Source organism: Felis catus, chromosome C1, assembly GCF_018350175.1.
Source record: "Felis catus isolate Fca126 chromosome C1, F.catus_Fca126_mat1.0, whole genome shotgun sequence".
In the NCBI taxonomy this organism is placed as follows: Eukaryota; Metazoa; Chordata; class Mammalia; order Carnivora; family Felidae; genus Felis; species Felis catus.
Genome location: NC_058375.1, coordinates 105,808,670 through 105,830,518, shown reverse-complemented (window position 1 = coordinate 105,830,518; position 21,849 = coordinate 105,808,670). Strand labels below are relative to the sequence as shown.

The window sequence follows — 21,849 nt, the reverse complement described above, 5'->3', positions numbered from 1 at the left end:
CTTCTTTGCTTTCCGTGTCTTGCAGGTTCTGTGGTTGAGTTCTCTGCTGGCTGATCTACGAGAAGCGGGGAAGGATCCTTTGAAATTACTGTGGATGTGTCTGCCAGCATCGTTTTTTAGAAAGTGGCGGGATGGCCAATGACGTTCCGGCTCCGTCAGTTCCCCATAGCGCTTTGAGCACCCAACCACCAAAGCCCTTAGCCTCCTGAATTGAATGTGTATCTCTTCCTCCCATTTAATTAAGGGCAGGAAAAGTGTCTTAATCTTTGCAGTCCCTAAGCCCAGTACAGAGCCTGACACATGGTAGGAGCCAAGAAAAGGTTTGACAAATCAATCCTTTTAACTAATCTCCCAAAGAATGGGAGACAAACTAGTAAACCATTTTGGTTTGTTAATCAAGAACAATATTCATGGTAATGCAAGCTGGTGCAGCCACTCTGGAAAACAGTATGGAGGTTCCTCAAAAAACTAAAAATAGAACTACCCTACAACCCAGCAATTGCACTACTAGGCATTTATCCACAGGATACAGGTGTGCTGTTTTGAAGGGACACATGCACCCCCATGTTTATAGCAGCACTATCAACAATAGCCAAAGTATGGAAAGAGCCCAAATGTCCATTGATAGATGAATGGATAAAGAAGATGTGGTATATATATACACAATGGAGTATTACTCGGCAATCAAAAGGAATGAAATCTTGCCATTTGCAACTATGTGGATGGAACTGGAGGGTATTATGCTAAGTGAAATTAGTCAGCCAGAGAAAGACAAATATATGATTTCACTCATATGAGGACCTTAAGAGACAAAACAGATGAAATAAGGGAAGGGAAACAAAAAATAATATAAAAACAGAGATGGGGACAAAACATAAGAGACTCTTAAATATGGAGAACAGAGGGTTACTGGAGGGGTTGTGGGAGGGGGCATGGGCTAAATGGGTAAGGGGCACTAAGGAATCTACTCCTGAAATCGTTGTTGCACTATATGCTAACTAATTTGGATGTAAATTTTAAAAAATAAGAAAGAAAATTTTAAAAAGGAAAAAAAGAATAATATTCAAAAATGCTTTGGATTACCTTTCCCTACACACACATGTAAAACTGGAAATTCCAGGCCTCTCCATTGGAGGGAAAGCGTAGTAAGGGACCAGGCATGGCTACAGAACACCATATTTAGAGATGGGAGAGTGGAGTGTTATGGATATTACCTATATGTTGGTTTAATAGATATGCTCAAAAGTTATTGGTAGGCATCAGAGCTTGTATAGGAGTAAAATCTCCCTATTACTAGAGAAAAAAACTGTCAACATAACCATAGACAGGAATGGGGAAATAAGCACAGAAAAATAATTACAAGTTCAAACATAACCAAAACATTTTGCAAACAAGACAAGAAATACATTTAAAAACTAGCTACACATTGTAAATAGAGACACACAAAACTAGTGATAAAAAGTAAAAATTGGGGCGCCTGGGTGGCTCAATCAGTTAAGCGTCTGACTTTGCCTCAGGTCATGATCTCACAGTTCTTGAGTTCGAGGCCTGAGTTGTGCTTGCTGCTGTCAGAGTGGAGCCCTCTTTGGATCCCCTTTCCCCACCCCACCCCCACCCCTCCCCTGCTCACGCGCTCTCTCTCAAAAATAAACATTTAAAAAAGTTAAAAATAAAGGGAGAGAGTTAAAAAAACTATATATATGTATACATATACATGTATATACATAAAATATATATGTATACTATGTATGTGTGTGTATATATATATATATATACACATATATATCAGGCAACAGTAATGAAAGAAACCGTGTATACCTATATTAATATTATACAAAATAGAAATCAACACAAATAGCTGAAGTAAGATCAGGAGAAGGGTATTTCATAAAATATAAAATCCATCAACAAAAAAATATCCTGGGTTAATTACAATAATACAACTCCAAAGACAAATTGAATATCAAGGATAACTATAAGTATTCTTCTAAATGTATAAGTAAACAAAGACAAACATTCAACACAAACTAGGAAATGAATGTTCTGGAATATCATCACTGTTCTGGGAAAACATGATCCATGATACCTGTGCAGGGAAGTGTCACCATCTCAGCATTAGTCAGACATTTAATAGGTTGTGACCAGTTTTTAGTCACTACACTTTTTTGTTTAATTTTTAATGTTTATTTATTTATTTTTGAGAGAGAGAGAGACAGAGGGCAAGTGGGGGGACGGGCAGAGAGAGAGGGAGACACAGAATCTGAAGCAGGCTCCAGGCTCTAAGTTGTCAGTAAGTACAGAGCCAGACGCAGGGATTGAACTCACGAGTCCTGAGACCATAACCTGAGCCAAAGTCAGATGCCCAACGGACTGAGCCACCCAGGCGCCCCTAGTTACTACACTTTTAAAAGTCTATGGAGATATTGCAAAGAATACGAAATATAATAACCATCAAAAAATGAGATAGTGAGGGGCGCCTGGGTAGCTCAGTTGGTTAAACGTCTGACTCTTGATTTCAGCTCAGGTCATGATCTGATGGTTGGTGAGATGAGCCGCAAGTTGGGCCCCACGCTGACAGCTCGGAGTCCCCTTGGGATCCTCTCTCTCACTCCTTCTCTCTCTGTGTCCCCCCCCCCCCACTCCCCCTCTTGCTCTCTCTCTCAAAATAAATAAATAAACTTAAAAAAAATGAGAGTGAGAAATAGATTGACTTAATTCAACCTAGAGAATCAAGAACCAATACTCTCTTTGAACAGAGATGTCCTGTTAGCATTATGTCAGAAGCTGTTAAGAGAAATGAGAGTTGCAACAATGTGCACAAAAGACAAAATCTGATAGCATCACATTTTGGTAAAACGAGAGCTCTATAATGAAAAAAAGAACAAAACAATCCACTCATTTACCTGTGGCTCAGGCACTATTCTGGGCTCTTGGAGGGGAACAAAACAAAATCCTGCCCTCACAGAGCTTACATTCTATGGGGGAAGGCAGACAGTAAGCCAGTGAGGAAGCAAGCAAATAAATGAATAAATAAAATATAAATGTTATGTATTTATATAATTTAATATATATACTTTTATATTTATATATTATTTTATATATTAAAATTATATATTTCTATGTGAAATACATTGCATTACATTAAAAATATAAATAAATATATAAATTTGTTTTCAAATAATGGTGATCACTTCAGAGAAAATTAAACCCGGGTGGATGTGGTTTCTATTTTATATAAATAGGATATTAGGGAAGCCTTATATTATAGGCACCTAAAGGATACCTGGGGAAAAGAACAAGTGAAAATGACCTGAGGCAAGAATGTACTTAAGAACTTGGGAGTCTACTAGGGTGGGAGTAGAGGGACAGAGGGAGGGAGAAGAAGACCAGAGAAGCAAATGTAGTAAAGTATAGAGGTTGGTGTACAGTCTCATAGATCGTTTTAAGGATTCTGAGTGAGTTAAGGAGCCGTTGCAGTTTTCAACAGACGATTGGCAGGATTTGACTTGTGTTTTAACAGTATCACTTTGGCTGCTACAGAGAAATGACCTTGGGGAAAAGAGCAGGAGATAAACCGGTTTAGGAGACCACTTCAGTGATCAGATAATATGACGATGGCTTATTCTAGGGTGGTAACAAGGGTGAAATGTTGATACATGGTTGGGTTTCAAGTATTTCATAAAATACAAAACTGACAGAATTTGCCAATGGATCTGATGGAGGTTTTAAGGGAAGGGAGTGTTAAGGAAGACACCAGTTGATTCTAGACAACTAGAAGCATGGAGTCATTATTTTTTTTAATCAATTTTTTTTTTTTTTAAAGTAGTCTCCATGTGCAACGTGGGGCTTGATCTCACAACCCTGAGATCAAGAGTGGCAGGCTCTACCGAGCCAGTCAGATGCCCCATCACTATTTCTGAAGATGGGTTAGGAGGGACAAGAACCAGAAATTCAGCTTTGGTCATGGTTAGGTTTAAGATGCCTATTAGACACCTGGATCTAGATGTCAAGTAAATGGGTGGATATAGGAATTTGCAGTTCAAAGGAAAGGTCTAGGCTGGAGACAGAAATTTGGGAGCTTTTAGCTGATATTGAGATAGTCTTTAGATCATGAGGTGATATGGGGTTTGAACAAATTATACAGGTCTTTAGGCTACTATGAGGACTTAAAAAATTACTTAGGGAATGAATGTAGACTGAAAGAAGGGGTCCTATTATTGAGTTTTGGGGCACTTCAACATTTAGAGGCTAGAGAGGCAGGCACAAAAAAAGAGATGTAGCAGTGTAGCACCATGCTACAACCTAGTGAAAGTAGTATCCCAGAAGCCAAGAGGAGGGAATAAGAAGCTGTCAGACGCTGCTGCCATGTCAGAGGACGGACAGATTTAGCCAGATGGTCACCAGTGACCTTATTAAAAGTTTTGGTTGGGTGGTGGGGGCAAAACCTTAGAGGGAGTTCAAGAGAGATTAGGGTCAAAAAAACTATTAACAAAAATTCATCTGTAAGACAATTAGCTAACTCTGACCACTGGCTGGAGATTTGTTATTAAAAAAATATTAAGGCATGATAATATATATATATTAAAGTTTGTGTTTATTTTGAGAGAGCAAGCACAAGCAGGGGAGGGGCAGAGTGGAGAGACAATCCCAGTCTGTGCTGATGGCACAGAGCCCGATCAATGTGGGGCTAGAACTCATGAACCGCGAGACCAAGAACTGAGCCAAGACCAAGAGTCAGACTTAGTCAACCTACTGAGCCACCTAGGTGCCTCTCTCTCTCTCTATATATATATAATTTTTTTACCCCATATGTTTATTTTTTTATGTAAAAAATTTTTTTAAACATTTACTTATTTTTGAAAGACAGAGACAGAGTGCAAGCAGGGAAGGGGCAGAGAGAGAGAGGGAGACACAGAATCCGAAGCAGTCTCCAGGCTCTGAGCTGTCAGCACAGAACCCGACATGGGGCTCAAACCCACAAACCAGGAGATCTTGACCTGAGCTGAAGTCGGACACTTAACTGACTGAGCCACCCAGGCGACCCTACCCCTATATATATTTTTAAAAAGGGTCCCTATCGGGGCGCCTGGGTGGCGCAGTCGGTTAAGCGTCCGACTTCAGCCAGGTCACGATCTCGCGGTCCGTGAGTTCGAGCCCCGCGTCAGGCTCTGGGCTGATGGCTCAGAGCCTGGAGCCTGTTTCCGATTCTGTGTCTCCCTCTCTCTCTGCCCCTCCCCTGTTCATGCTGTCTCTCTCTGTCCCAAAAAATAAATAAATGTTGAAAAAAAAAAATTAAAAATAAAAAAAGGGTCCCTATCTCAGTTAAATGTTGAAGTATTTGTGGATGGAAGAATACGGTGTCTGGGATTTATTTTAACTTAATCCTCTGGAGGTGCAGAAAGAAAGTGGGGATGGACTAGAAAGTAATAAGTGAGGGGTACCTGGGTGGCTCAGTCGGTTGAACGTCCGACTTCGGCTCAGGTCATGATTTCACGGTCTGTGAGTTCGAGCCCCACATCGGGCTCTGTGCTGACAGCTCAGAGCCTGGAGCCTGCTTCGGATTCTGTTTCTCCCTCTCTCTCTGCCCCTCCCCCACTCATGCTGTCAAAAATAAATAAAACATTAAAAAAACTAAAAAAATAAAGTAATAGGTGAGATAGATTGGCCTTATTTCTGTTGATAATTATTGAAAGCTGGACAATGCATACATGGTGGTTCACTACTCTTTTGGTTGGAAATTTCCATTAAGTGAGAGAATTAATTGGAAAAAGATGATGTATAATGAACTTCTAGAAAGTAATTTTTCAAATGATATTGACCTTTTTGTGTCCTTGAAAAACTAAAGAGGAGCACCTGGCTGGCCCAGTTGGCTTGCGACTCTACTCTTGATCTCGGGGTTGTAAGTTCGAGCCCCCACGTTAGGTGTAGTGATTACTTCAAAATAAAATATTTAAGAAAAGAGGAAGAAAAACTAAAGAATACACAGTTTAATCTGGAATCTATGGCAAGAAGGGATGAGACCCCAATTCTAGTGAATAACTTTCAGAATAGCTGAGATCGACATGCTGAAAAGAAAAACATTAAACCATGGTCTCTTTCCTAAACTTTTATGTGGAAGTAGCAGCTGCTGCTCATTAGAGGGGCCCTCTGACCATCAGAGGGTGTCTACTGCACCTATTTAGCATAACAGGTAAGAGTGGCAGAAAGACCACTTATGCCTAAAACATGTTCAGATTCAAGTCCTATTAGGGAAGAAGTTTTCTCCTTATCCAGTCTAAAGGAAGGCTGAGCCTATGGCTTACATTCAAACCTGAGAATCCCCAGTTCCTTTTACTCCAATTACTTGTTCTATCATAGTTTGCTTTTTTTTTCAACGTTTATTTTTTGGGGGGACAGAGAGAGACAGAGCATGAACGGGGGAGGGGCAGAGAGAGAGGGAGACACAGAATCGGAAACAGGCTCCAGGATCCGAGCCATCAGCCCAGAGCCCGACGCGGGGCTCGAACTCACAGACCGCGAGATCGTGACCTGGCTGAAGTCGGACGCTTAACCGACTGCGCCACCCAGGCGCCCCATAGTTTGCTTTTTTATCACTACCTCACTCCTGAATTATTATAGTCTAATCAGTCTGCTTCTCCTATCCGATACTTTGAGAGAACTTTGTCAACAGATTAGTCTTGGAATTATTTTGATCGTGTCCTACAGGCAAAAAACATTCTACAGTTCCTCATTGCCCATAGTAATTTAAAATAAAAAATTCCGGGGCACCTGGGTGGCTCAGTCGGTTAATCGTCTGGCTTCGGCTCAGGTCAGGATCTCACGGTCCATGAGTTTAAGCCCTGTGTCGGGCTCTGCTGACAGCTCAGCTGACAGACTCTCTGTCTCCGTCTCTCTGCCCCTTCCCCTGATCACATTCTCTCAAAAATAAATAAACATTAAAAGTTTTAAAAACAGGGGCGCCTGGGTGGCTCGCTCGGTTAAGCGTCTGACTTCGGCTCAGGTCATGATCTCACGGTCCGTGAGTTTGAGCCCCACGTCGGCCTCTGTGCTGACAGCTCAGAGCCTGGAGCCTGTTTCAGATTCTGTGTCTCCCTCTCTCTCTGCCCCTCCCCTGTTCATACTCTGTCTCTCTCCGTCTCAAAAAGAAAATAAACGTTTAAAAAAAAATTAAAAAAAATTTTTTTAAACAATAAAATGAAATAAAAAATTCCTCAGTCTAGCAGTCAGGGTTTCCTGTGTGTCCTCCACCTACACCAAGATTCTCATTCAAGTCTCCTCCACTATTGCTTCTGCTGTGCTCTCTTCCTTGTTCTGTTTTGGAGAGACACCTCTAGGACCTTGGGCTCAAGTACAACTTTATTCAACACTTCTGGTCCACAGTGACCTCTAATTTTCTTCTTACATATTCCGTACCATTCTCCAGACAACTGAAATCCTTAACTGTATCCCATCTAACATGTTGTTTTTATGTACACACATGTATGTACACTATACACTCTTGAAGGTCAATTACTTTTTTTGACCTCCACTGCCCAGTGCATTGCTTGCTACCTGCCGCTTATATATTTGTAGAATGATCTTAACAAGGTAAGGAATAGTGCTGTGGAAAGAATAGTATTAACTTGCTTCTCTCCAAAGCCCCCCACCTACAAGCCTTAGAATGAACACCCCCTCTTTGGCCTAGTTTCCCATCACAGTAAAAGAGCCTAACTAAGCTCAACCTCACAGAAGAGGAAAACAGAACTGAGGGATGCTTTCTCTATGCTCTTCTAAGTGATGCCTTAGGGCCGGGTTGGGGGAAGGAAAGAGGGAATCTGAAGACCACCTTGTCTCAATCTTGCTGTGTCCCTCTCCTTTCCTCCTAAACTTGAGGAAGATTTTCGGTGCTGGATCCCAAGATCCATCAGTTAAAATGGGTTGCCTTCTAGGCAACAGACCTACGGTAATTCCCTTCTTCACTCACCGCTTTTCCCTGTCAAATTGAAGTTGTTATGGTGGAGGGGTGGCTGGAAGGTAAGGAATGAAGCCAGCACCAGCCTGCACCAGACTGAAGGAACCTGGGGAAGACACAGTATTCGCTCAGAGAAACACAAAGAACATGGAGCCTCAACAGGGGCAGGAGATGGAGCGTACGGTGTTATGAAAAAGAATTAGGAAGAAACAAGAGGTCTAAATAACTGATGAAAGTTTAATACATTAAAACCAAGGATTTATCACTTTTATATTGCATTTGCGATTTCTGAACAATACAAAGTAGAGGCAAATAATGACACTTCATAAAAATGTTGATTCCCCATTCTCTTCCCTAAGACCCAGCCTCCCTCAAATATTCCCTCCCACCCCCTACAGAACTGTGTCCTGAATAAAACACTTAAATACATCATAAATAGTAAATTATGAAAAAAAATAGCAAGAATTGTTTCTTTCCTTCTTGTAAAAAAGAACATGGCAGCAAAGACAGGCAGCCAGAAACTGGCTGGGGGTGTCTAATATAGACAGTTACTTGGGGGATGGGCTACCCTACTATCAAGGTCGGGTGGGATGGACAGGAGAGTCTTCAACAATCTGCCTGAGATGCCAGGCCTCCTTCTTCCCCTGGCAGGAGTAGGAGGATCAGATGGGGAACCACAACTCTTGGAGACGGGAACAGAGGGATTACAAAGCTCCCATTTCCGAGTTCTCTGTATGAGAAGGGGCAGGGCATGTGGCACAGCAATGACCTCACCTAGGCAAGAATCTGCTGGCTCCCCGTGAGTCTAAGAGAATATCCTCTAGCCTCATAGCTAGACTGCCTGTTAAATGGACACAGGTGTCCCCTTTCCACTTGAACTCCACGAACAGCAGAACTTTGTCAGAAAAGGTGGGAAGGGCAAGGAAGAAACCTTTCGAGAAGGATCCAAATTCATTTGATTAAGTCTTCGTATTTAGAAAAACAAGCAGAATATATTTCAAATTGCAGAACAGTAATAATCGTGATGGCCCCGCAGTGAGTCAGGTCCTGCCTAGGAAGGGCTCTGATCTTCTAGCCCCATGACTGCCCTTCTGTTTCAACCAAAGGGGTAAAGATTACCCCATGTCCCACTCTCTCCATTCCTTCAGAAGGCTTAAGAAATTCATCAAGAGAGGTGGAGTTAAAGAGGTGCTGCTCTTGGCAAAGCAGTTCCACACTTCCATTTCTCAAACACCAGGGGGCTCTTCTGAGGGAACCCCATGAACAGGCAGCTCTCCAACACTTCTGGAGTTTTGATCTGAAACTAGCTTGAAATTTTGTGCTGTGCGCTAGTCTTTCTTTTCCTTTTTTTTAAGAAAAAAAAAAAAAAAAAAAAAAAAAAAGGAAGTTGGGAGTTGGTTTCACACCATTACTCCCCCAAAACCTTTACAAAAGTTACCAGGGTCTTCTTCCAGAGAAAGAGCTAAGGTGGAGATAAGGTGCCAGCCAGTCTGTCCTGAGGAAATAAGAGTCCAGCTCCTGGTGAAGGGTAGATGAGGAGGAAGAAAACCACCAAGTGCAGCAACCCCGCTTCTAGCAGGAAGAATTGGGGGCTTGAAAACAATTCATTTGTGGAAGCCAAGGCTGGCCAGTTGAAAACTCATGCCACTCAACTCAGAAGTGGGGAGGACGCTGCTGTCCTCAACTGTCCGAGGCACTAAGGCCCATTTGTAAGGAAAGGGAGGGAGAAGACGATCTTCTTCAGGAAAGAGACAGCCCCCCCTAGCCTCCAATATGCTTCTTCTGTGATGACCACGAAGAAGAAAACTCAGCATTGCTGGGGCAAGGGCTGGCATCTTGGGATCACCAAGCTGGTAGAATCTTGTTCTAAGTCTTCTGAATTTTTTTGCTCACTGGAAAGGGAAAGAGTGTAAAATTAAGGATGTGGAGTATGAGATGAGGAGCCAGGAATGGAATTCAAGTTAATTTCAACCTGATTAGAAGAGTTAAGAAGTCTTCTTCTATTTCAGTCTCTGCTTGCAAGTACAAGGTTCCCAAACCACAAAATTTAAAAAGGCAAGATTTAGGGGGGCACCCAGTCCCTCTAACCTTGCCAATTAACTCCTTGTTCCACTCCATCAGTGATCATCTTTATACCCTTCAAAGCATTTACCTCCCCCACATCCCAGACACTCACATGGGTGAACTCTGACTCTGCAACTTCAGGCTTTTCCAAGAGGATTGAACTAACAGGAGAAAAAAAAAATGGAGGCAGAGAGAAGTATTAGAAGATAAAAAAGAAAAAGGACCCTCCTTTCAAGTCAGATCTTATACTGCTTCTCCATATTTCACTTCAAGATCGATTTAGGATTCAGAAAGAAAAGGTTAAGAAACTACCAGATTTAGAAGCATGCCATTTTAATTAACTATTTATCATCTTGAGTACTACAAAGTATTTCCTAATATCCTCCCCTTCTGCCCTCAATTCCCAGGTGTGGCAGGCACTCAGTGATCACTGCTGCCTGATATTTATGCCATTGTAAAATTTTCTTTTGAGTGTAGGCTGGATTTAGTGATTCTCTTCTAGTAGACAGATGAGAAAACATCAATTCTGAGATTAGGTTACCAAATACCCTACCTAGCTTCCTCTTTGGCTCATGCTCTCACTGTTTGCTCTGAGAGAAGCCAGCTGCCACATGGAGAGAAGCATGTGACAAGGAACTAAGGAAGTACCACTGGCCAACAGCCTGCAAGGAACTGAATCTTGCCAACAACCACATAAGTGAGCTTGGAAATGGATCCTTCCTCAGGCGAGCCTCCAGATGAGGCTACTTCCCTTACAAACAGCTTGAATGTAATCTGAGAGACTCTGAGCCAAAGGCACCCAGCTAAGTCACAATGAAGTAGTTAAGCCACATAAAATCTGAGATAATAAAAGTTTGTAGTTTTTAGCTGCCAAGTTGGAGGTAATTTATTACACAATCAATAATACAGCTTTTTGTACTTGAAAATGAAGTGCTGCTGAACTAAAAATCTAAAAAGTGGAAGTAGCTTTGGAAGAGGGAAGTGGGCTTTAAAGAGAGTTTTAGTGAAAGTTTAAAAATGCCATGAATATACTGTAGAATTTTAGACTTGAATGGGTGAGTGGCGAGTGTGGGCTGAAAGGAGAGTGAGAAAGATCTTACTGGCAAGTGAAGGAATTTAGTGGAACAAAGTTTAGCAACAATATCATATGCAGTTATGTGAAAAGTAGAATATGTACCTAATGAACTGGGTGATCTAGCAAAGGAGAATTCTAAGCAAAGTCCTGAAGGTGCCATACAATTCCTTCTTAATAATGTTTAGAATAAAACTTAAGAGAAGAAAAAGATTAAGGGAAGGACTATTAAATAAAAGGAGGACTTGCCAGGACTTAATGTTTTGAAAATTCTGAGCCCCTCCAGATAGCAAACCACGCTGAAGTTAAGAAACGGCTTGTGAACAAGCAAGGTTTTATAACCTGAGCACTACCAGGAAAATGTGCCCTAAAGACAAAGCCAATGGTATGACTGTAAAACATTTTTTTGAGACCTCAGAAAAATCAAAGTTTGTTGGTTAGAGTACTATTCAATCATGCAAAAGGCCATCCAAAAAGATTAATGTCTTGTAGATCCTCTCAACAACAGGATCTCTAAGAAGCACAGGACTTATATCAAGACGGTCAGTATCTGTGGGTGTGGCTTTTGTCTGAAGGACTGAATCCCAATGAGATTCATAGGAGGTCCACAAAATCTTTGAGGGCATTATAACAACAGAAACATTACCAGCTTGGACTGAAAGGGACAGAAACAGTACAGAATGAAGAGACCACTGGACCCTAAAATTGTACTGGCAAGAGAGCAGGCTGACAAAACTACTCAGCTGCAAACACATTCTACCTTTTGTGAAAAGGTAAGACCCAGAAAGCAAAACCAAGACTCCAAATGGTGGAGCCAAGAGCCATGGAGAATTACCCCCATGTTTTGAGACTTGATAAAAGAAACTCCAACAATCGCTGGATTTTGGACTTAGCTATGCACCAGTGACTCCTCTGTGCCTCCTTCGCTCCTCTTTTTGTACAGGAATGTGTACAGTGGTTATCTCCTTACTGCCTCACCACTGTCTGCTGAGTATGAAGAAAACCTCTTTATTTTTCACAGGTCAAAAGACTGAGAGGAACTATACTCGAGGAACACCACCTGGGGAATTAGTTCAAACCAAGACCTAATTCAGAGGACAAAATTCTGGAATTTGAGCTGCTGCTATAATGGGGATGGGACTTTTAGAGACCATGGGAGCCAATGAACGCATTTTGCACATGGAGGGATGTGAATTATTGGGGGCCAGAAGATGGACTGTGACAGGTCGCTCGTTAGGTGGCTCCCCATGATCTCTGCTTCCTGATATTCATACTTTTGTGTAAGCCCTTCTCCTTGTGAGTGTGGGCGTATGGGCCACATTTAGCGACTACAATGCAGTACAGGTGACAGGATGTCAATCTTGAGGTTAGGTTACAAAAAGATTATGGCTTCTGCAAAGGTGCATGCACTCTCATTTACTCACTCTTGAGAGAAGCCAGCTGCTATGTGCTGAGTTGTCCTAACAGAGAGGCTCACGTGGCAAAGAACAGGGAGGTCCCCAGCCAACAGCTGGTGAGGAACTAATGTCCTCTGTCCAGTAACCCACAAGGAACTGAATGCTGCCAATAAGCACATAAATGAGCTTAGAAGTGAAGCCTCTCAGTCAAACCTTCCAGACAAGACAGTAATCCTGGCCAACACTTCATGAAAGACCCAGATTCTGACCCACAGAAACTATGATATATGCTTGTTATTTTAAGCCACAAGTTTTAGGTTAATGTTTTATGATGGAATAGATAATCAACACACCATGTTACAAAATTAAATCACAATCTTCATACTGGATTCTTTTGCAAGATTGACTGTTCATTTTCTTCACTGCCCAGGAATCTTCCCAGGCTTACAAAATAAGCAGAGAATTCTCATCTAACTCAACAGGAGATAAAGGGTTGGTTGGGGCGTGTTTTGACTGAATATCAGAAAAGTCTTGCACACCCCCCTAAAGATGGAGAGATATTGACACTTTTCCAAATCACTAAAGATCAGCTAAAAGAAAGTAAACCTGCAAAAATCTAGTGAGGAGCAAATGACAATGATCTCTTGAAGAAACAGCTTATGGAGGTTCCTAAGGACCTGAAGAGAGACATGAAAAGATTATATGGAGAAAGGGGCCAAGGAACCAACCTTGTAGTTTGCATTTGTAAAGTCTCTCCAACTACAGGTGAGAAATAGGGGTCAGGAATAGTCGTGACCTCACTGATTTTCTCCAAAGGTGGAGTCTGAGGTAAAACATCAGGACGACCCAAGTGGACGCCTGGAAAAAAGAAAAGGGAAGAAAATCAATAAATAAAAAAGGAGACAAAATGGGGTGGGGAAAATACGGGGGGGGGAAAAATGAAGCAACTTGGCTTTTCCTGGACAGGAATGGAGAGTAGAGTTCCTAGGCAGATAAGATAGGGCTCCGAAGGAAGGGAGGGAGTGCCCACGCACATGGGAGCCCCAGCCCTGGCGCTGACCTGGCTCCACTTCCGCCTTTGTTGTCACTTGTGCCTTGTGCTCCCCAGAGACCGATGTCTGGTAAGTAATGCAGGAGTTGCCGCTGGGGCCTGCTCGCCGAGAGAAAGATGAGCCAGACCGAAACTTTTTGGAAGGAGAGGGCTTCACTTCAAAAGGGAAAGAGAAAGCCTACTTAGCACCCACCTAAGAAACCATCACCAAGACACAGATACAAATCGCCAGCACCCCCAACACAAACCCAAAGGTGCTCTGCAAAGCGGGCAGAAGGACTAATGTCAACAAAGACAAGCTCTATTAACTACTCTTCAGAGGACAGGGTGTGCATCTTGGGTCACCTCACTTTGGAAAGCAGAGAACCTAGACGAAAGGAGACACACACACACACACACACATCTTTCCCCTGCTACACGCAACCTCGATGGCTTTGCTTCCACCCGATGAGATGTCCTCTGCTCCGTCATCCCCTTGTTCTTTAGTAACGTCCTCCAGGTCAAGCTGACGAAGATGACCCTTTCACTCTGCATCCTCGTAGCACTTACGCACACAGCACCGTGATACTTTACACTTGTTTATATATCACTTTGAAAAGACTTTGAAAAGATTTTTCCATGTTTCTTTAAGACTGTCTGGCATGCCTAAGTCCTCTCTGCCGCACTGAGGGACGACTGAGGCCTAAGATGAGGAGATGGGAAGGAGGAGTTGGAAATGTGCCAGGGTCAACAGCATGGAAGGTTTGGGAAGAAGAATACTGGCGCTTTCCAGTCACAAAAGTTGAGGGAAGAGAGTGAGAAGGACTGCTAAGCAGAAATCAGTAAATGCTTCTCCAACCCTTTGATCCCACTCTGAGAATTCCTTGGCACTGGGGATACGAACAGAAAATACAACACCTGTGATATCCTTGTCTATCTCTGTAAGTCTGGCTCTATCTCAGCCTGTGGCGTGGATCCTACTCCCACAGCGACACTTTTTCCCCACCAATCCCACTTCCCAGAAATGCCCCTCACCTCAATGACACACGGAGGGACAGCCAGGGGGAAAGCAGCAACTCGGAAACCACGGGGACAGACAGAGTGACTGACATAAAGACGGGCAGCAGTTCTCACGGGATGTGGGTAGAGCAGAAGAGGCTTTGGCAGTTCCCTGACAGAGGTGTCTTGCCCCCCCATCTCCTGGAGTAAGGGAGGCACTGGGGGGTCATCTGGTAGAAGCCACTTACAGGGTATCTTCTTGAACACTGTGTTGCACATGAAGCGTTGGAACCGTTCAGCATAGAAGCCTGGCCGATGCACCGATACGGTGTCCTGCAGAGCAGAAGAGAGGGCTGCAGAGTTAGAGATGGGGAGGCCCAGCAAGAGGGCCTCTATTTAGTCCCAGGGCTGCTTTCCCCTAGGCTGGGACCCAAGCAGAAGGGCAGAACCCACAAACGAAATAAGAACAAATGGAGGGAGCAAATCAGAACTGAAGGAGGCAGGAGAGCCTCTAGCAAACTGCTACTCACCCCATCATGTACCAGAGCTTTCCAAGAGTGCTCCAACTTCTTAACAAACCTGCCGAGAAAAATGTTTATCACACAGCCCCACAGTTTTTAAGTGAATGACACAGTTTTCTCTTTTAGAGTTGAAGAAGCTGGGAAAGCACTCCCTCTATAAAACTGGCTTTCCAAAGAACACACACAGTCATGCTTGTTCAACACGGAGATCAAAGCTGTTTCCAGGGAAGTCACTTAGCTCCCCATAGAAAGAGAGCAGTAATTATGTCCCTGGTAAGTCAGAGACAAGAGCATTTATTACAAAAGGAGAACTGAAGGAATAGATGGGTATGCTACTAGGGGGAAGAGAGGAATTAAAACTGGATGATAAGAAGCTGAAACGGTAAACCAAGTATTGTCCAATCCTCAGTAGTAGCTGAAACCTGGGATCCAGCATTCCCAGCTCTCCCCTCACTACCACCTCACTACCTCCGTTCCACAGGCTAACACTCTGCACAGAACACAGTGATCCTCTTGTTTTTCCTCTGAGGAAAGGGGAACGTGTTTCCAGCTGTATCCCAATGTGGAGTGTGACTCATCTCACAGGTTTCTCACAAAGAGCCAGACAGATGGTGTATTCTACCCTGGTGCTTCTGAAGACTGACTCAGCTCTCCACAGAGGTGTGTGTTATGTTTGGGGAAGTGGCAGGGTAATGAAGTCAGGGAGACAGGCAAAATCAATGAACCAAACCACCATTTAAAACCTAATGAGGTAAGCAGCCGGGTTGCAACTCACTGTTCTTATTTCAGGAAGAATTTAGTGACAAACCCACCTGAAGGAGAAATGTGAGTGGTTATCTGCAACCACTCTGCCCCCTCATTTGGGATCTGTGCACTCCTCACCTGTAAGACTGAAGAATGTCAATGATCCCAATATAAAGCAGCAGCCTTTCCCCTTTACTATTGCGGGCCGGGATGCCACCCATACTGTTCCGGAAGACAAGAAGAAAAGAGTAAGAAAATCTTTGGCCTGGCACACGGGGCTTCTCTTAAACTCGAGTCAGATCAGGACAGGGAACTGAGACCTAAACATAACCATCCCATCTCCCATAAACTGGGGAAGAGAACCTTCCTCCATCCCCAAGAACCACTCTGGAGTACGTATTACAACTCTTTGCCTCCAAGTTTCACTCACCTTCCCCCTCCGACCCTAATTCCACCAAAGAGAATCTAAAATCACCTCTACTCAGCCATGTTGGAAACGTTCCAATAACTGAACTTCCTCAGTACTTTCATATTTTACTTCACGCCCACTAGGACACTCTTCTTGAGAGTCATGGTATCCTTTACCGTGACTTAAAACTGAAACTACCTACAAGACATTTATACTTCACGGTAAATATGCTTCCCTGATAGATCCACCGTGGTAAGAAGGACATCTTCCATAAAGCTGCCTATAACAAATTGCTTTTGGTGAAGTTTTAATATAATAGGCAGACATATCTAAGACCTTGAGTAGATTCTTTTCAAAAAAGTCTTTTAATTTCGAATAGCTCTCTTTCTCAGATATGCTATAAATCCCCAACTTGAGACCTCTTCCTTTCTTTTTATATCCTTAAGAAAGTTCATTCTATAGTTCTATAAATACTAATACTGTCAACTTAACTCCTGAATCAGGGCTACTCTTATTCCAGAAGCTGGGTCCCCTCCTCAAGAAAAACCTACAGTGAGTCTATGCTCTCCTTTCCGGTGTCCCTGAGCCCACTCACTGGTCATCAGTCTCCATAGTGCCACCTCGCCGAGCCTCGCCCTGGATAGATTCCATAGCTGTGGAATAGAGAGCCTTTTGGGGGGCTGGTCTGCGAGTATCAACTGAATACTGTGTTTCATTGCCTAAGGGCTCTCGTTGGGCATGATCTATGTTATGGATTGACATCAAGAGGCTATAGTCCATTATCTTGAAGCTCTGCAGCACCTAAGTGGAAAGAAAACAAAAACAAAAACCATGATCTGAGCCTTGGGAGGTAAGAGAACTCTTTTTCAGGACCTCACAGCCTTCCTGATTCAATTCTTTTTTTGTTTTTTAAAGATATATTTTTTAAATATTTAATTTTTTAAAATTTATTTATTTTGGGGAGAGACAGAGTGTGAGCAGGGGAGGGGCAGAGAGACAGAGACAGAGACAGAGACAGATAGAATCTGAAGCAGGCTCCAGGCTCAGAGTTGTCAGCACAGAGCCTGATGTGGGGCTCAAACCCACGAACTGAGATCATGATCTGAGCTGAAGCCCGACACTTAACTGACTGAGCCACCCAGGCACCCCGATGTTTATTTATTTGAGAGAGAGAGAGAGGGACGGAGAGAGAAGTGAGAGAATCCAAGGAGACTCCACATCATCAGCATGGAACCCGATGTGGGGTGTGGGGCTTGATCCCATGAACCATGAGATAATGACCTGAGCCAAAATCAAGACTTGGACTCTCAACCGACCAAGCCACCCAGGTGTCCTTCAATTATCCTTTTTTTTTAAATGTTTATTGGTGGGGGGTGGGGGAGCAAAGAGAGGAAGAAAGAGAATCTCAAGCAGGCTCTGTGCCGACACAAGGCTGGAACTCACAAACCATGAGATAAATGACCTGAGCAGAAACCAAGAGTCAGATGCTTAACCAACTGAGCCACCAAGGTGCCCCTTGACAGTAAACCTCCAGGGTTAACTACATAGGCTTATCCTTTGCTCCTCCTAGTCCCTGAAGAAGAACATATTAACCTCCTCTGGTCACCGTTTACATCCCTTCAGCTTTCTTCCATTTGAGTAAATATATATTAGACCGCTGCCTAGCCCACAAGACGTTCTTTGTTCTTTCCTTGTATCTCTTTATTATTATTATTGAGCATTATTTTCTCAAGGGAACAAGGAATACATACTTGAATTGTAAAGAATCCACAAGGAAAGTCTGGTAAAGTACACTTCGTGATAGAACAGATCTGCTGCAGGACCTTATATGCCCAGCTTCAATTCAGTTCAGTATTTAGCGAAGCCCTAATATCTGTATGCGCTGTGCCTGCTTATTGGGGTACAAAGATACTTAAGAGGGGTTCTGTCCTCAAGTATATTATAATTTAGGAAAGAAAACAACTACAAAAATAAATGCAATACAGTCTACTATGTGCAACAACAAAACTGCTTACATGACTAAATAGTGTAGAAGTCAAGAAGTGATACATAAATAAGCTTATGAAGGATAAATTGGAAAATAAGTCCAAATAAAGGCCTGGAAACATGAAACAAACAGCATGTTACATCCTGTGAGATGTAATTTGGTACTACTGAAACAGAAAATGCATGAAAATGGTGTGGCAGATTACAGAGGTTGATAGGGGCAAAACAGTAACAGGCCTGACGTGTCATATTAAGGAGCCTCGATTGTGGGGTGCCTGGGTGGCTCAGTCAGTTAAGGGTCCAACTTCGGCTCAGGTCATGATCTTACAGCTTGTGGGTTTAGGCCCCATGTCAGGTTCTGTGCTGACAGCTCAGAGTCTGGTGCCTGCTTTGGTGCTTCTCTCTACCTCTCCCCTATTCATGCTTGCTGTCTCTCAAAAATGAATAAACATTAAAAAAAAATTTTTTTTAATAAAAAACAAGGAGCTTGAATTGTATCCCACAGTTCTCAACCCTCCTTCCATTCCAGAACAGCATGTGAAAGGGTGTACTCCCACCAGTTCCAGTGGCCCACTTTGGTGATGCAGCTCAACCAAGGGTGTTTTGGTAGGTTGGTGGAGGAAGTGATGAAGAGAACATAGGAGTGATTCTTTTTTTGTTGTTTTCATTGTTGGAGAAAGAGGGGGGTGGGCAAAGTGAGTGAGTGAGAGAGAGAGTGAGTAAGAGAGACAGAGAGACAGAGAGACAGAGAACTTCAAGCAGGTTCCACACCCAGAGTGGAGCCCGACACAGGGCTCAATCTCACAACCTGAGATCATGACCTGAGCTGAAATCAAGAGGTGGATGCTTAACCAACTGACCCACCCAGGCATCCCAAGAGTGATTCTTATTTAAGTTTCAAACCAACTCTCTGCTCCATTGTATCTAGTCCTTTCAACCAAAGGACTCAAGCTAACATAGGCATTGCCCTGTAAATAGATGCAGAGTAAGCAAAGAACAAGGATGGACAATGTTATGGAGTAGAGAAAGATCCTACAGTAACAGCTGAGGAAAAAAAAAATCAGTAGGAAAAAGTGTCACAAAAAACAAAAAAAAATGTACATTAAGAAAGTGGAAATAGGGGCGCCTGGGTGGCACAGTCGGTTAAGCGTCCGACTTCAGCCAGGTCACGATCTCGCGGTCCGTGAGTTCGAGCCCCGCGTCGGGCTCTGGGCTGATGGCTCAGAGCCTGGAGCCTGTTTCCGATTCTGTGTCTCCCTCTCTCTCTGCCCCTCCCCCATTCATGCTCTGTCTCTCTCTGTCCCAAAAATAAATAAACGTTGAAAAAAAAATTTTTAAAAAAGAAAGTGGAAATAGTCAACTGTCAAGCTGCAGAAAATTCAAGGAAAGACTCTGAAGTAGTCTCAGGGCACTTGGGTGGCTCAGTCGGTTAAGCACCTGACTTTTTTTTTTTAAAGCTTACATTTTTAAATTTTTTTAAATGTTTTTATTTATTTTTGAGACAGAGAGAGACAGAGCATAAGCATGGGAGGGGCAGAGAGAGAGGGACACACAGAATCCAAAGCAGGTTCCAGGCTCTGAGCTATCAGCACAGAGCCCAATGTGGGGCTTGAACTCACAGACTGTGAGATCATGACCTGAGCTGAAGTCAGACACTTAACCGACTTGAGCCAGGCGCCCCAGCACCTGACTCTTGATGTCAGCTCAGGTTATGATCTCAGAGTTCAGGAGCTCAAGTCCTGCTTTGGGCTCTGCATGGACAGCGGGGAGCCTGCTTGGGATGGTCTCTCAAAATAAACATTAAAAAAAAAAAGTAGTTGTCTCTATTTGGCATCCCAGGTCGTCACTGGGGAGAACAGTTCATTTGAAGAGAGAGCAAAAGCCAGGACAGTGGGTTGAGGCAAGAATAGGTGAAGATAAATGAAAAGGAAAAAATAGAAACATCATTAGATAGAGACACTGAAAAAGGACCCTCCTAACCTTAAGATAAAAGAGATAAAAGTTTGTACATAGAAAGAAAACAGTTGGTAGAGGCGGAAGCCAGGGGAGGGAAAGGAAGGAAGTTGTGAAGCAGGACCCTAAGGAAATAGTCCTGCAAAAGGGACTGACCTGGACTAAGACACCAAGTTGGGCAGAAAGGAGATTAAGGATGGATGAGTGCAGACATGTTTATAAATTGGAGATGGGGGCAGGACAAAGGGATGGTATGGAACAGAAGAGCGAGGTAGTCTGTTGAGAAACAAGGCTGGGGGATAAAAGTTAGAAAATGGTTTGGAGACAGTCCCAATCATGTGACATCTGTGCTGAAAGGAATAGGAAGTGGACTGGTGGACAATATTGAGGCTGGACAGCATCAACCTATAGAGATGCCAGTAGACACAGGTGTGTGATTTCCTTCAGCAGCACACAGCTTCCAAGATATAAATGTGGATTTGGTAGGCAGGACCAAGATCTGAGGAATGATGGTGCTGATATGCAAATAAGAAGAATACAGGATTATGAGGCCTAGGAGAGGTAGAGAAGAAAATGAAGCCAGGTGTGGGGAGGATAAACAGAATGTAAAAATGTAAAGGCTCAGCAATGACCTAATGTAGAAGTTATTTTATTTCAATTTTTTAACTAATTTTTTTAATGTTTTTTAATGTTTATCTTTGAGAGAGAGAGGGCGGGGGAGGGGCAGAAAGAGAGAGAGATACAGAATCTGGAACAGATTCCAAGCTCTGAGCTGTCAGCACAGAGCTCGATGCAGGGCTTGAACTCGTGAAACATGAGATCATGACCTGAGCTGAAATCAAGTCAGTCACCTAACTGACTGAACCACCCAGGTACCCCGTAATTAATACATTTATATAAAAAAATTTTTTTTAATGTTTGTTTATTTTTGAGAGAGAAACAGAGACAGAGTGTGAGCGGGGGAGGGGCAGGCACAGAGGGAGACACAGAATCCAAAGCAGGTTCCAAGCTCTGAGCTGTCAGCACAGAGCTTGCTGCGGGGCTTGAACTCTCAAACTATGAGATCATGACCTGAGCCAAAGTCGGATGCTTAACTGACTGAGCCACCCAGGCTCCCCTGTAAAAGTTATTTTAAATGAAGTCTGGGACATATAGAGCTAAGGAACTGAGTCCCATCTCCTACAGATTTGATGGGAGAATAATAACCTGTTTAAGTGACTGAAATTTTTGGTATCTGAGAGTGAAGGAAATATGACAAACTCACCAAACAGTCACGCTGTAAGGTCTTACATAGAGCATTGTACATATCAGCATCCAAAAAAAGACCATCTGGAATGTCTTGTAAGAAGTCCAGGTCTTTAAAGGTGGGTAGAGGCTTCTCTCGCTCTTTTTGGGAAGCCCGCCGTTTGTAGGTTGAGCCCTTGAGGTCATATTTGATGTGCATCTTGACTGACCGTGGTAAGAGATTGTTCATCACCACAATTCGAATGTTCTTTCCACCTGCCTGCACACAGTACAGTCCATAGAATTTAGGCAGCAAAGTGCGAGGGTTCTGGTTGAGGTTCTGTGGGCATGAAAGTAAAAAGAAGTAAGACAACAAGTCAGCTGATTTTCAGTGAAACTCAAGGGCAAAAAGTTGCCTTCCATCTTTCTTTGTCTGCTACATGGGGTTCAGGTCCAATCTGTCTGCCCATAAGGCCACATCATATTTGCTTACAATTTT

At 43.1% G+C, this 21,849-nt stretch overlaps 1 protein-coding gene across 11 annotated transcripts in view; it reads right to left on the bottom strand.

Moving 5' to 3' along the window:
* Positions 1-8,168: 8,168 nt before the first annotated feature.
* PIP5K1A (phosphatidylinositol-4-phosphate 5-kinase type 1 alpha) overlaps positions 8,169-21,849 on the bottom strand; it is a 40,574-nt gene continuing 26,893 nt past the window's right edge. For 2 of the 11 annotated variants that reach the window (XR_006583033.1, XR_006583031.1), the window contains exons 7-16: positions 21,391-21,690; positions 16,783-16,988; positions 15,917-16,000; positions 15,044-15,092; positions 14,762-14,846; positions 13,545-13,691; positions 13,213-13,342; positions 12,512-12,647; positions 10,128-10,176; positions 9,772-9,843 (exon numbers count right to left, since the gene is read on the bottom strand). Coding sequence is in view for 5 of the 11 variants with exons in the window: in XM_045033501.1 (XP_044889436.1) it covers positions 12,548-12,647; positions 13,213-13,342; positions 13,545-13,691; positions 14,762-14,846; positions 15,044-15,092; positions 15,917-16,000; positions 16,783-16,988; positions 21,391-21,690 (1,101 nt within the window). In the remaining 6 variants the exon portion in view is untranslated. Of the gene's footprint in view, positions 9,844-10,122; positions 10,177-12,511; positions 12,648-13,212; positions 13,343-13,544; positions 13,692-13,959; positions 14,218-14,761; positions 14,847-15,043; positions 15,093-15,916; positions 16,001-16,782; positions 16,989-21,390; positions 21,691-21,849 lie in introns of those variants that run through there. The other 9 variants (XM_006935116.5, XM_045033502.1, XR_006583030.1 and 6 more) reach the window with 8 other exon arrangements.